General features: G+C 34.3%; 1 protein-coding gene across 1 annotated transcript in view; it reads right to left on the bottom strand.

The window, feature by feature from the left end:
• LOC110797639 (piezo-type mechanosensitive ion channel homolog) overlaps nt 1-4,450 on the bottom strand; it is a 38,170-nt gene extending 33,720 nt beyond the window's left edge. Inside the window, exons 1-4 of the mRNA XM_022002746.2 lie at nt 3,967-4,450; nt 1,093-1,173; nt 798-957; nt 543-697 (exon numbers count right to left, since the gene is read on the bottom strand). Coding sequence (XP_021858438.1) covers nt 543-697; nt 798-957; nt 1,093-1,173; nt 3,967-4,015 — 445 coding nt within the window. The 5' untranslated portion in view covers nt 4,016-4,450. The remainder of the gene's footprint in view (nt 1-542; nt 698-797; nt 958-1,092; nt 1,174-3,966) is intronic.
• Nucleotides 4,451-14,085: the final 9,635 nt, after the last annotated feature.

The following is a 14,085-nucleotide window of genomic DNA, read 5'->3' as shown; positions in this document are numbered from 1 at the left end:
ATGAAAATTATTGATAAAATAATAAAGTGCAATTTCTATTGTAGTTCTAGTGTAAGATAGGCAATGTGTTAGAAATGGATGACCTTGGTACAGTGTAAATGATGACTTTTATGTGTGGCCTTTAACACAGATGATGAGTTTCAGAGGTGAGGAGAATCAGGTGATTCTGACCTTATTGTCTACAACCATCGTATCCTAAAGTTTGAACAAGTTTTATAATTGTATTTTGTCTTCTCTTGCAAAGCAATCTCCTTCCAACTTACAAATGTTTCATAAACATACTATGATCCTCTCTTGGGAGCTAGGTACTGTCGGTAAAACGACTTTCACGACTTCTTTTGCCTACAGTTGCAGATTTATTAAAAAATCACGCTACCATGTCTTCCTTTGGTATTGACTACTAATACATTGTATTCACTTTCACATGAGAAACACGCAAAACTACATGTGATTTTACAAAGAATATTGTCAAGAGAACATAATTATATAAGACATATGGGACAAAAGCAGATTATTAAAAGAACCAAAGACTTTAAAGATACCTAAAGACAGAAAAATGGATGAGTTCCCCCAGCGTGAACCTCGCGAAGGAACCATACTGAGTCTGTGCTGATACAACCAAACTAAACAAACAAAGCCCACCATAACTTGTATCAGGGCGTAAACTATTGCAGTTGAAGATCTCCAGGACTGGAACCTGCAGGAGGCACAATATATACAGATGGTGCCAAGTCAATGGAGGAAAGTGGACACTAAGGTGTCTCAAGAGCTCAAGCAAATAGCAGTCATTCACGTACCTCATGAGCCCAATTAGCTCCACCCACGATGCATCTCCTAGGTTCCATTTTCCCTTCTTGATTGCCCATGTAACTATGAAAATTGCTTGTACAAAGGCAACAAGCAGGGAATATATACTAATACCCCACAAAAACAGAATCAGCCTACGGAAATGGAAATCTGTGAAAACAAGTCAGGAAGTTGCACACTATCTAACATCAAATACAGTATTAAAAATGGACACATCAATTAATAGTTTTTACATATTATGTGACAACAAATAATTAAAGAACGCACAAGCAGCATAGAACTCACCTCTTCGACGCAGATTGAATAGAATGAAAAGAAAAGCTACTAGGTCGACAAGTGATATTAAACTCCAATTAACCAAAGCAGCTGCAATAACAAAATAACCCCATAAGAAGGCTAGTAATTGCCAAACTTAATGGAAAGTAGAAACAACGAAGAAAAAGTGGAACACTATGCAAGCTCGGAAACGCTTTCTGGGAAGTAAAAAGGGCAAATAAATTGACAAGGAGCTAATAGGACCTGAGAAGCAGACACAGATAAATAGCCAAAGTAACCCAAATCCAGCTGGAAGCCAACTGATCCCGCATACTCTCACTTGCTACTAATAGATAAATCATTTCATGCAATATCTACAACAGAAATAAAGGATACTATATCCAAAAATGACATAGACAAATAGAAAGATTTATCTAAAAGTAGAAAGCACATGAAACACATGAATTATTCACTGGGACAGTTGAACAATAATTATCTACATTTTATCAAATACCTCCTCTTCTTGAACATACGTTTGAACTATTAAAGTACTTAACCTTCTAGCACAAAAAGGTATACAGACAACAGTAAACAAGGATATATAGATAAGACCAAAGACAAAAAATCTCTCTTGGAAAACTGCATCAATTTCATCAAATCACACTTTACGGTCTGTCTGACAGTTTCAGTCCCCTGTAGTTTTCAAGTCTTAGACCTTAGCACAAATTGAAAATCCAGTCCAACAAATCTTATTTACTGAGAACTTCTTTAATTACCAGGAGTTGGCCCATTATTCGTATGAATGAATCATCCTGAAAATGTTCCAGCTATTATCTGAAACTAAAAAATCATGCTTGTTTCAAGGATTGGAGCAGTCAGCTACCACAAAGATACAGCGACAAACTGAGAAAGGCCATCTGGAGATATGGAGGTAATTAGAGAGATGCCGGTCATCTCCAGTCTTTGATATGTGTTATTCATGGTTGAGAATACCAAGGTATCAAAGTGTCACAACTACAGGAGAATACACAGCTGAACATCAATATAAGCAGATTGAAGTTGATCCCCACCCATATCTCCTCCAACCATTCAATTGGGATTGATGGAACGCAAGTTTCCACACAAATGTTTGAAAAGATTTCCCTCGCACTTCAAAATATAATTCTCATTGTTTAAATTCTGAGGACAAATGGCGAACCTCGTCAACTCAAGGCAAAGCTCCTCTGCCCTTTTATAAGGCTCTTTCTATTTTCTGAAGTGCTACCTTTTCTCAACAGTGCACTTCCCATCCTATCCTTTCCAGTGGTCTAATATGAGTGAACAGGAAAATAGATACAGACTTGCCACATCGCATCCTTTCCAGTGATTTTTGTTTCTGTGAAACATTTTACTATATGCCTTAGCAAACTAGGGGAACACAGAAAACGCTACTCCGTTGACCCTGTAATTTGTGCGATGGATAATTCAGATCTGAAGGCTGAAGACTTTATTATTGGGATCGGGGTTCAACAATTCAGTTTACCTGGGGGAGAGGAAGTGAGGGTGTCGACCCTAGGCATCAGCGTAAGACTGTAAGAGATGAGTAGTCTTGGGTCTACACTCTTCAATAAACTTGGGAGAGTATGATAGGAGAGCAAGGGATTGATGGGTGAAAAATCAACAAAAAGAAATAGTGAGAATGTTAGAGGTTTAAGGATCAGGATAAAAGAAGATTTCTTAGTTGCTAATTATGTAGGAAGTCCACTCCTCGTGTTTGTCCAGATTTCCTGTTTTGTAAGACACTAAGATTGAGTCTTTCAATGCTTTTCACATTATTCCAAACAAGGCTAACAATAAGTACCGAAGAGGGGGGAGGGGGGGGGGGATGCAAAAGTAAGGATGACTAACAAACTCTTCTTCCTAAAAGGCACAAACCATGTAATGTAAAAAGTTCCTTCTCGTAAAAACACCCTCAGTCAGAATCTTCTTTCTAACAGCTACAAAGGTCAGCGCAGGGTCTAGAAAGGCCTAAATGTACGCAGCCTTGCCCTTATTTTCATAAAGTGGTTGTTTCAGGGGTCGAACCCGTGAACTAGCGGATAGCAAGTAGAACCCGGGACCTAGCAGATAGCAAGTAGACACTTGACTATCGCGCCAAGGCTCAAATAATTAGGCTCAAACCTGATCATATAAACCTCAAATAATTAGGCTCAAACCCCCTTTACACACCATGCCACCATGGTCCCAAAACTAATGCGCCCCCCCCCCCCCCCCCCTCTCGTTGCCTTTACAGTTTTACACCATGTCTCAATTCACAATCTACTATGAAGTGCCAATTTATAAAATGGCCTTTCTCATCGTACACTAAAAAAATGGCCTTTCTCATCGTACACTAAAAAAATTACCTTGGGAACTTCTCGTGTTTGTTACCCACCTATAGAAACCCAAGATGAACACAAATAATAAGCCTAGGCACTAGATAAAACAGGCATAGTAAAGGTGAATTTTACTAATAATTTGAAACTTGAGATTAATAAAAAGGACAAGAGTCTTCTCAAAAAACTAATAAAGGAAAACTACATAGCACTATCGCATTAAAATTCGAGAACACGATCTTTCAATCCAATCAAAAGTATCATCTCGCTCGACAGTCCAAAAGATTGCCCATCCTTTCCATTACTTAACTTTACGTTGCCTATGCAAATGTTATACCACCTACATCAATTCAGTTTCTCTTCTTAACTTTAATCCTCCAAATTGGAGATTTGGAGGTCAGCTAGTGAACCATTTGATATCGTAAAAAATGCTCCAAAACTAAGATACAATTCTGAGGAATTTGCATGACCCAGATTCTAAATTGATAAACAAACAACAAAAAGAAGCACTGAAATTACAGTAAAACTAAATAAGAACATCGATTATTACCTGCTAAAAGTAGCAATGCCAGCAAAAATTGGCAGAAAAAATTCTCCATAACCCAGTTGATATCATCGATAAAATTGCCTTAAAGTTGCCCACTTCATAACTAAAACCATCAAATGATCGAATTGGAGAAACCCCAATTAAACCCCAGATATTTTCGCCAAAAATATCAGTAATTTAGGGGATCTCAGCAATTAATCGATGGTAATTTGATTAATTGAACTTCCTCCACATTAATTAGTGTGAGATTGTGCGAAAGCTGAATACTTCCCCAAGTCTAGCTTTCAAAATCCGATAATATAGAACACACTAATTTTTTGAGTTGATGTCACCTGATCGTACGATTACTGCTCAATTTGAGTCCAGACAACGGAGAAAGCCGAAAGAGAAGTTTCTAAGATTTGATTTGCTTCCGCCAATCCGCCAATGCTCGAGTATAGTTCCGCCAATCCGCTCAATTTTCTTTGTGCAGAATTTAGAAATGTCTTAATATCTTTTTATATTCTTATTAGCCGATTTCCGGTTAAATACGGGATGATGATATTCTCAAACACACATCAGAAAAACTTCGTAAAAAGGACATGCTTGCAAAAAAAATATTAAAATATATGAGTGTGTAGCCAACCGTAGATATAGGGATGTCAATGAGCCGATACGCTCGTGAACAGCTCGTGAACAAGCTCGGTCAAAGCTCGGTCAAAACTCGTTCAATAAATAAATAAACGAGCTTGAACAAAAAATTTAAGCTCGTTTAATAAATGATACTAGCTCGAACAGCCTAGTGTTCGGCTCGTTTAGGCTCGCGAACAACTCGTTCATGTTCATTTCCAAGCTCGTTCGTGTGTTCGTTTATAAGCTCGTTTAAAAGCTTGTTCAAGCTCGTTTATATTAAATTTCTAAAAAACATATGACAAATTTTTATTTATAAGTAAATATAAGTTGCAATTATTTCGTTAGATTTTGATTTTTAGGAGATTATAATTTATGAAATAGTATTAGTTAGTATACTGTGCTAACTTTTTATTTGGGTATGGTTATGTTTTTATGTTTTATACGGAGTAATTTTTTAAAAATAATATTTTATATTTAAATTCGATCTTGCTTGTTTATTAAGGCTTGTTTGTTAAAAGCTCGTTTGTTAATAGCTCGACTCGGCTCGAGCTTGAACTTAAACAAGCTACTCGTGAGCTAAGCTCAAACAACGAAAAACTTAAACGAGCCAAGCTCGAACAGGGAAAATGAAAGCTCGGTTAAGCTCGGCTCGAGCTTGAGCTCGAAAATTTGTTATCAAGCCTAGCTCGAACAACCAAATACTCGGCTCGGCTCGGCTCGTTGACATCCCTACGTAGATACAGAAATTACGTAATCAACTATCAAGATATCGTACTCGGTAACTCTTTGAGTAGGTAGCTGATTGGAAAAAAAAAGTATAAAAAGGTAAAATAAAAAATTGTATATTGAATTAAATATTATTACAAGGAACTACAAAGTATTGCAGTCAACCAATGGAAAATTTTGCACCTTAATAGCATTTTAGCTGGAAATTTGATGCGACAAATTTAGCTACACCGCCTTGTACTCTTATAGCTAGATATTGGAGTTGCTTTTTATACGCTCCATTTTATTTTAATTCTTATTATATCATCCACATAAGCAAGAGTTAGTAAAATAAATATACAAAATTCCTAATTCAATCATGAACGACCAACACTCAAATGGCGTTTTTGTATTGTAATAAACCGTCATTTGAATTAGCGGTTAAGTGTAGTTAACCGCAATTTAGAAGGTGGACTATGGTACACATAGAACATGGTGCACCTTAAGAATACTAGTATATAATTGAAAGAATATCTGGTTACGAGAAAAGAACATGAGTAATTTTTTTTTAAGATTTTTAATAAATAGTAAAATAATATATTATTTTTATAACAAAAAAGTTAAATATTATATCGCATGTTCTTTTGCCGTAGTGTCATGTTCTTTTGCTTATACACATATGTTCTTTTGGTGCACCATGCTCTATGTGCACCACGGTCTATATATAGTCCACGGATTGTGTAGTTAACCGCCAACTCAAAATAGCGGTTTTTTTGCAATACCAATACTCCCTTCGTATAGAAGTGATCACAAATTCTTATTTACAAGTGGTTTACAATAAATATTGTACACCGGAGTAAAAATTGACTCAAAATGCTTAAAAATTACCTTTATTTATGTAAAAGTTATCTATTTTTTAGTGATAAAATTTTTCATTTTAATAAAAAAAAAAAAATCAAAATCACTAATATTGTATAAAGTTTATCTATCAACTTTTTTCTATAATATAAAAGTTTTAAAAAAACTAGGTTAAAGTTACAAAAAACTGCATAAAAATTATTTTGGTGTACAATAAATTTATTGTACACCTTATACGCGCAAGAACTTTTGAGAAATTTTTGGTGCACTTTGATCGGCACAAAGTTTAATGAAAATGAGTTGATTTTGTTAAAATATGAAAAAGTAAGTGGTAAATGGAGAATAAACAGTTGTAATAAAAGATAGGGTATTGAAGTATTTAAAGAAAAGAAAAGACAAAGAATAGATGATAAAATATTACTAGTAGAGTCGTTGGTGTAAGAAAGATATAATAAAATAAGGGGGGAAATTTCCAAAAATAGAAAGTGCACCAATCATTAAAATACCCCTGATTAAGAAAAGTGCAGAAGGTAGGAAAAAATATTATCAAATATGAGTGTCTTTGCAAATAATCAAGAGAATTTCCTAAAAATTATTTGATAAATACAAAGTTGTATATAAAATGACAAATTTGTAAGTACTTGCAAACATTTTATTTACAAATAATGAAAATCTGATATTTACTTTTACGTACAACATTTGTAATTTACTACGCAACATTTATTCTTGAACATACAACATTTGTGTCCAAAAGTACAACATTTGGTCCCCTCGAAAACTCCGACAGTAACTTGGACGTGAAATTATTAAAATATCCCTTGTTTGGTGCGATTCTTCTAAAATATTGTGTGATTCCTCTTTTATCATTAATTGTGCTTTTAGATGGTTAAATTCGTTCGTGGATACTCTAGATCTATAATTTTCATGGTTGAATTAGACATTTAAAACTTCAACTTAACCTTTAATATATGGTGGCGGTGAGACGTAAAGAAGGAAAAGAGAGAAAATGCACGGCGGCGGTTGAAGTAGAGAAGGCAACGACTACTGGGGTGGTTGCGGCAACAAGAAAGGATAGTGGTGGCAAGTGGCAACATATGAGAGAATAAGTCTATGGTAGGGCTAAAGTAAGAGAAAGAGGAGATGAAAAACTTAAATATCACCCAAACGATGCGGGGTATTGAGTACATGTGAGAAAACCTGGCAAAATTCAAGTATTGACGAACTTTGAATTGGAAAAGTATGTTATTGGTGAATAGCGCAAATAATATTTTATTTTCGTAAATAAATCGGTAGGAAAAAAAAAAGTGGAAATAAAAAAACAAAAAAAGTAAATTAAATAAATAAAATATAAGGTTAACAAAATATAATTTGAAGTTAACATAATAAAATGCGAGCTTAAATAAATAAAGTTGAACTTAAATGTATATCTTTAAAGTCTATTTATTTACAATTTTGCCGTGTGATTTATACTATTAATCAGAATTGATTTGGAATCACCTGAGTTGAAGTGACAAAGGAAAAGGGAATGACATAAACAAAAAGGGAAAGAAGAGAAATGAAAAGCTAAACTCTTCGCAAAGGCTACACATACCTTTGGTGTATGTGGGCCAGCTATACCTTGCTCTCTCATTCGCCAGATCCAACTCAGCAAATCCAAGTCAGCATCCAAAATTTCAGCCAAATTTCAAACCTGATTTGAATTTGAAATTCGAATTTTTTTTTTCTCTTTTTTTTTCTTCGATGTTTCCTAAGTTTTCAAAAAATACCAGATCTTCCATGTTTATCTGACAGATTTTATTTTCGCTTGATTTACACATATCACTTGATTTACCAGATCTACAAATATCGTTTGATTTTCTGACATTTTTTAATTTTGTTTCCTTTGTAAGTTTTTGTCGTTTAATTTAATTTCATCAAAAATAAAATGATATTTTGATTTTTGATGATTGTTAATTAATCCTAAGTATCGTCAATTGGTTATTTATTTATTTTTGATCAAATTTATTTTTTTATTTTTTGATGAAATGATGTTGGAGGTAGACGAAGGTAGACGAAGGTAGACGAAAAAGAAGACTTGACTGATGGGCGGACATTACAATGTTGGTTTGAGTATTTTTTTGTAACTATTGTAGTTAATAAATTTAAGTATTGTATGTGTATTTTGACATATTGTTGCTTATTAAAAATACTCCTTTTGTAATTATTAGTAATGTGCAATGAATTTGCAATTGTTTGTTTTTTATGAATGAGTCTTACCCCATAAGACAAGTTATGACACAAATGTACAATAGTCGTGTGTTTTTATTTTGTTTCACGTCTAAAAAGTCATGTGTTGAATTATTGTTTGTTGAATTATTTGCCCACACAAGTCAAGTGAATATACTTTGATGATTGAGTTCACATTGAAAAATTGCAAAAAAGGAAAGAAAAAAAAAACGGGTGGTGGGGGTTTAGCAGAAATTAATTATCACCCTTCAATTCAGCGGAATCGAACCAGTGACCTCCAATAACAAGTGAAGCGCTATTTTAAGGCATAAGTAGTAACCAAGTTGACAGTGAGGCTAAGCCATTGGCATTTATAATGAATTAATTTACTTAACGACTATTGTTGTACTCGAAAAACAGTAAAATGCAAAACATTAATTAAACATTTTTACTTGGTTTAAGCAAGTTATGTAATCCCCCGTAAATTTAGAAACATTATTTATATATTTTAACGTATAGTTAATTATATTTAAATAAGAATTTATGAATTTTAGAAATAAATATATAATTAACGTATATTTATTTTATTGCATTTTAAATATTTTTAATGATTTATGAAATCAAAAGTAATTTTAGAATTTTACGTTGAAAAGAAATCAAATTACGAAAACTGATTGAATTTAGAAAACGATCCTATTCGATTTTGGATTCGAATCCTAAAACTAAATTCCTAAGTCTAGCCCAATTGGGCAAAGCCCAATATTATAAACCCATACCCCCAAACTACTCTACTCCCTTCTCTACCTCTAATTCACGTGAATCAAAAGAGTTCAAGCAAACCCCCTTCACTATTCACGTAACAAGAAACAAGAACCCTCAAAACCTTGCCTCCCTCACCCTTCGACGCCGCCCCTTGCTGATGCCCAGCCACCGCCGCCTCAGCCACCGGCGAAGCCTTACCGCTGTTGTTGTTTGTTCGACCAACACAACCGCCGCGAGTCTCCTCACCGCCACAACAGTCGCCACAACCCTCGCCGTCCTCCACCGCGAGCACTACCGTCGTCCGGCCGTCATTCAGCCGCCACCGCAACTCTACGTCGCCGGCCAGCTCTCCTCCCTTCTCTACGTGGCGGAGAATTCTCTTTAGGCGACTTTTGAAAGTGTTAAGTGGCCTATCAGTTTGTTTACACCAGGTACGTACATACCTGTGTGCTTGGAATGCGTGCTATTTGTTGAAACCATGTTGAAATTGTTGATGAACTTGGTTATGTTGAGATTGTTGATGAACTTGGTTATGTTGATATTGTTGATGAACTTGGTCAGGTTGATATTGTTGATGAACTTGGTCAGGTTGAAATTGCATGTTAAATACTGTTGGATGGACATATTGAACCTATATTGCATTATGAGAATTATAACATGTTAGTATGGATGATTGATGCAAACATGTTGGTTGGGAACACTAGATTATTCTATATATGTTGGTTTGGATTGATCGATCGTTGTTCCCTTTTTAGCTTTTCACTACTTTATGAGGGCTGTGGACCTTGTTTAGTAAGTTGAAACCTTATACCCATATACAGGGGTTGATCATGGTTAAAGGAAAGGTTGGATTAATTGGAATGAGTCTTGATTGATGCCTTTATGATCACTTACTTAATTCCAAGATAAAAATAGTTGTGAACAAATGTGGATTGTATGCCTTATGTGATTGTTGAGTCATAACAGAGTCTCAATTTGTAAATCACGTAAAGTGAAAGTGAGTAGCAATAGCTTTAAACTGTGCACGTCTAAAGTGACGGACAAACAGGAGTTGGGGTTCATGGTGGTAGCCCATGGCCTTTTCTGGGACCGGATTGATCACCGTGTTCTATTTTTATTCAAACGTTCCTCGATATCGCAGGTCACTGAGGTTACGGAGTCGCACCCGTACCTCGTCTTCCTTAGTGAAGACTTCTGGATGGACAACTCGGTCCATTGTCTATTTCAACTAAAATAATACTATTGTTATAAGTCTAGCCTAGTTTAGTCAAGTATGGTCGTCAAATTATCATGTTTTGTCTTCCCTTATTTATGTTCATTAGTATCATGTTAGGATGGTTCGTTTGATAGTATCATGTTAGGATTATTATTGCTTTTAGTATGTAGTACTCAGCTTTGCTGATTACGTGCTTTGCTTGTGTGTGTTGATCATGGCTATGCCTTATTGATCCTGTGATGACCCATCTTTGGTGAGCAGTCTCTAAGGATCAATAAGCGTTGCCCATCTACAGGTTTGAAGATGATGCATCGTTGGGATCGGGATTAGAGAGCTTGTAGTTAGATTTGGTTTGTTAATTTGGATTTGAAATTTGTCGTACTATTCGTATTTCCTTATTTCCGTTAATTGGTTTTGGGACTTAATATGTAATCGCTTGTTTATGAACCTAAAAGTTAGTTTTATGTTTTCCGCTGCAAAATTCTGAATAAGCCGTTACGTTTTCACACGGGCGATAATACTTTGATAATTCTCTATAGTTATATTTATAAAAGGGTTATTTTAGAAAAAGGGAGTTTTCGGGGTGTTACAAGTTAATAGTAGTATATAAAGTTAACTTGGAGTCGTTACCAAAAGTAACCCCAAAAAATTACACATTAGTAGTTACGTAATAAGCCGAATAATTAGTAATAATACTACATCGCCCCAAAACTAAAAAGAGTCCTTATATAGCCGATGTGCGCCTATGTTAATTTCAGTTGTTGAAAAGTCTATTGAAAACATCATCGTTTGGTTGATCCGGTTCTCCTCCGGAAACTTGTTGGACGATCGTTCCGATCACCCGGATCACCTTGATAATCTGTCATTATTTAAAATAACCGTTAAAATTTTCTTTTTATTTAGTAAAGTTTTAAAAGAAAATCAAAAATTAAAAATAATTTAACATGCAATTGTTTCATAAAACTAAGTACAGTATATATTACTTATTTGTTATCTAAAAAAAAAATTATGATAAAAATTCAATTTTGATTATGGTATTGAACCAATTTAGAACACGGAACAAAACAACACCAGAATATATAACGCAATTATTTTGTTTAAAAAATAGTCAAATTTATGAAATAACGCAATATTGTTAAAAAATAAGTAGGAAATCCATCATAAAGTATGTGTGGTCTGTGGACAAAAAGCAAGCAAATTCGCACGAAATAAATTAAATTTGCAAAAGAAAAAAAAGACTAAAACAAGATAAATTACCATTTTGAAGATCATCCAAGTAAGGTAAAGTGCATAGATGACATTCTCAAGCAATTTCATGGGCTCCATTGTTGAAGAAAAGCAAGCTAGAATTTTTTTCGTGGAAGAGAAGTTTGTGGTTTAGGAGGAAGAAGGATGGAAGTAGAAGTTTGTGAGAAATGAATAAGAACCTTGGGTATATATAAAGGAGTACATAGATTGGTGTGTAGTAAGTTTAATTGTGTAAGATCTGTTTGCATGTCTACTGAATTTAGAGACTTAGCCTCTGTTTTGTTTGACGTTTGGAATTCCAAATCATTTTCGTAAAAATTGAACTGAAATTTGAATAACCTATAGATTATTAATACATTGAATTATATTATTTATGCATAGTGTTGTGTTACAGATCAATGCGTTTTATAAATTTTCATGTGGGTGTAAAAAAAAAGAAAAAAAAATGAAAATTGCATGTCATGATTACTAAATGGCGTGTGTGCAGGTGAGTGTGGGCTGCCTGTTTTTTTCGATTAACGTGATAATTTTCAGCAAAGCTACTTGTCTCTTCCAATTACCTTAGATGTGTAGGTTTAGTAAATAGGTTTGTGTATATGGTCGAGGGGTTTAGTAGTAGATTAAAGGGCAAAAAACACAATATTGGCAACGAAATGTTCCAAAAAAGTCGTATCCCATACACGATCGCATTTTACGGAAAAATAAAAGTTATTTTCATTTTTATTTTTACGATAATTGTAACATAATACAACCATATTTTTCTTTAAATTTGCAAAGTCACCTTGGTTATATTATTGAACGATAAGTAAAATCCCAAACACGATCCCATTTTCCCTACAAATTTTTTTAGTATGTAGTGTGTTAGTCAAAATTTTGTTAAAAAAATGATACGATAAGTTGCATAAGACTCATAAGACTAAAACAAAAAGAATTAAGGTTGTTATTCTTCGTAGGTAAGCCTTTTATAAAAGCCGTACATGTAGTCATTATACTAAGTAGTTTTTTTGTTTTTAAAAAAAACGCGCGAATAATGTAACTATTACTCGACCTAACAGAACCGAAAAAACCCGATACCCGAATAAGAGGGCAACGGTAGTTCTAGATACGGTTTAGGGTGGGCAAAAGTATAACCCGAATGAAATGGTTACCCGAAATAAATTCCTATCGGGTAACCGAACCAGTATATGCACACCCGTGGGGAATAATAAAGCTAATTGAAGGCAATGTACCGTTAAGGGACTCAAACTTGACTTTTTGTGGAGCATTGTCGGTTACTTGAGAATTATTTTTTCGTTGAAAATCACGTGGCATGAACAACAAATTATATAACACAATTCTAAATATTTTAAATAAAATGAGATATTAATAGGATGCAATGTTTTCGGATAAAAGTAATGAATCCAAGGTAAAAATAATGTGTCCAAAGTTAAAACTTAAACGAAATATTGTGTCATTCATTTAATTGGAAACAATTCAATGGTAGTTGACTAATCGTACATCATTCCATAATTGGGCACTAGATCAACGTAGTACATTTACCACTTGTACACTGTAAGAATGATGAAAAAAATTGCCACACACAAACAATTCTTATAAATCAACTTTTCGTTATTCCTTGCTTCAAACATTTAGTGTGCCAATTCTTCCTATTTTCAACAAGCTGAACCCTTTCATTCATCACCAAATTCTCCAACTTGAGTGTTTCATTCAAGCAAGTCAACTTCACTAGTTGTTCCCGGAGTGTGGAGTTCTCTCTTTGTAGATTGTTCATTATGTTGTTGTTGACCTCGTCTTCCCAAAAAAAAAACCCGCAAGTATCGTCCTGCATACAATCGGGTAAATAAATTCTGAATAAATCATAACAGCAAAAATTTCTTAAAGATGTGTAGAAATGAGGTGCTCACCTTCCAAACAGGGCACGAGTAAAATCTTAGGCCCGCATTTGCAGTGTGGTTGCAAGTTTGTAACTTCGCCGGGTAACCATGATGACAACAAACATTAGTTGCACTTACAGGGGTGTGTCTTGTTGCGCTTCCTCGAGTTCTTCTTGTTGAGGAAGCTGAGGTTGGAGTGCTTGGTTCCCTCGCCATATTTTTTTTTTTCTGAAAAATGTAGCTTACAATTGATAGTATGACTATGTGTTGTGTTTGAAATGATCTGTTTTGTGTCTTTATTTATAGGCACTAAGATGTTACCGTTAGACAATTTGGCCAGTCAGGTAATTGCTGATAAAAATCATATAACGAAACTTCAAATGAATTATAAATATTTGGCTGGGAGGGAAATGAGTCATAAATAAATCAACTTCAAATAGTTTAATTTTTTACAATTTTTAAAACAAAATAATTGAAACAATTTAATACAAACTACATAAAAACATACACTGTAGTGTTTATTAAAAAAGAGTGAACTACCTACAAATACTACGCACAATTAATGGTACGTAGTTCTCTTTGAAGTGTTCATAAACTTATACAAGCGACTAAACAAATATTCAACTAATGTTACAAAACAGC

Source organism: Spinacia oleracea, chromosome 6 (assembly GCF_020520425.1).
Source record: "Spinacia oleracea cultivar Varoflay chromosome 6, BTI_SOV_V1, whole genome shotgun sequence".
Taxonomy (NCBI): domain Eukaryota; kingdom Viridiplantae; phylum Streptophyta; class Magnoliopsida; order Caryophyllales; family Amaranthaceae; genus Spinacia; species Spinacia oleracea.
Note: the sequence above shows the minus strand (reverse complement) of the source record. Positions and strands in the feature narration are given on the sequence as shown.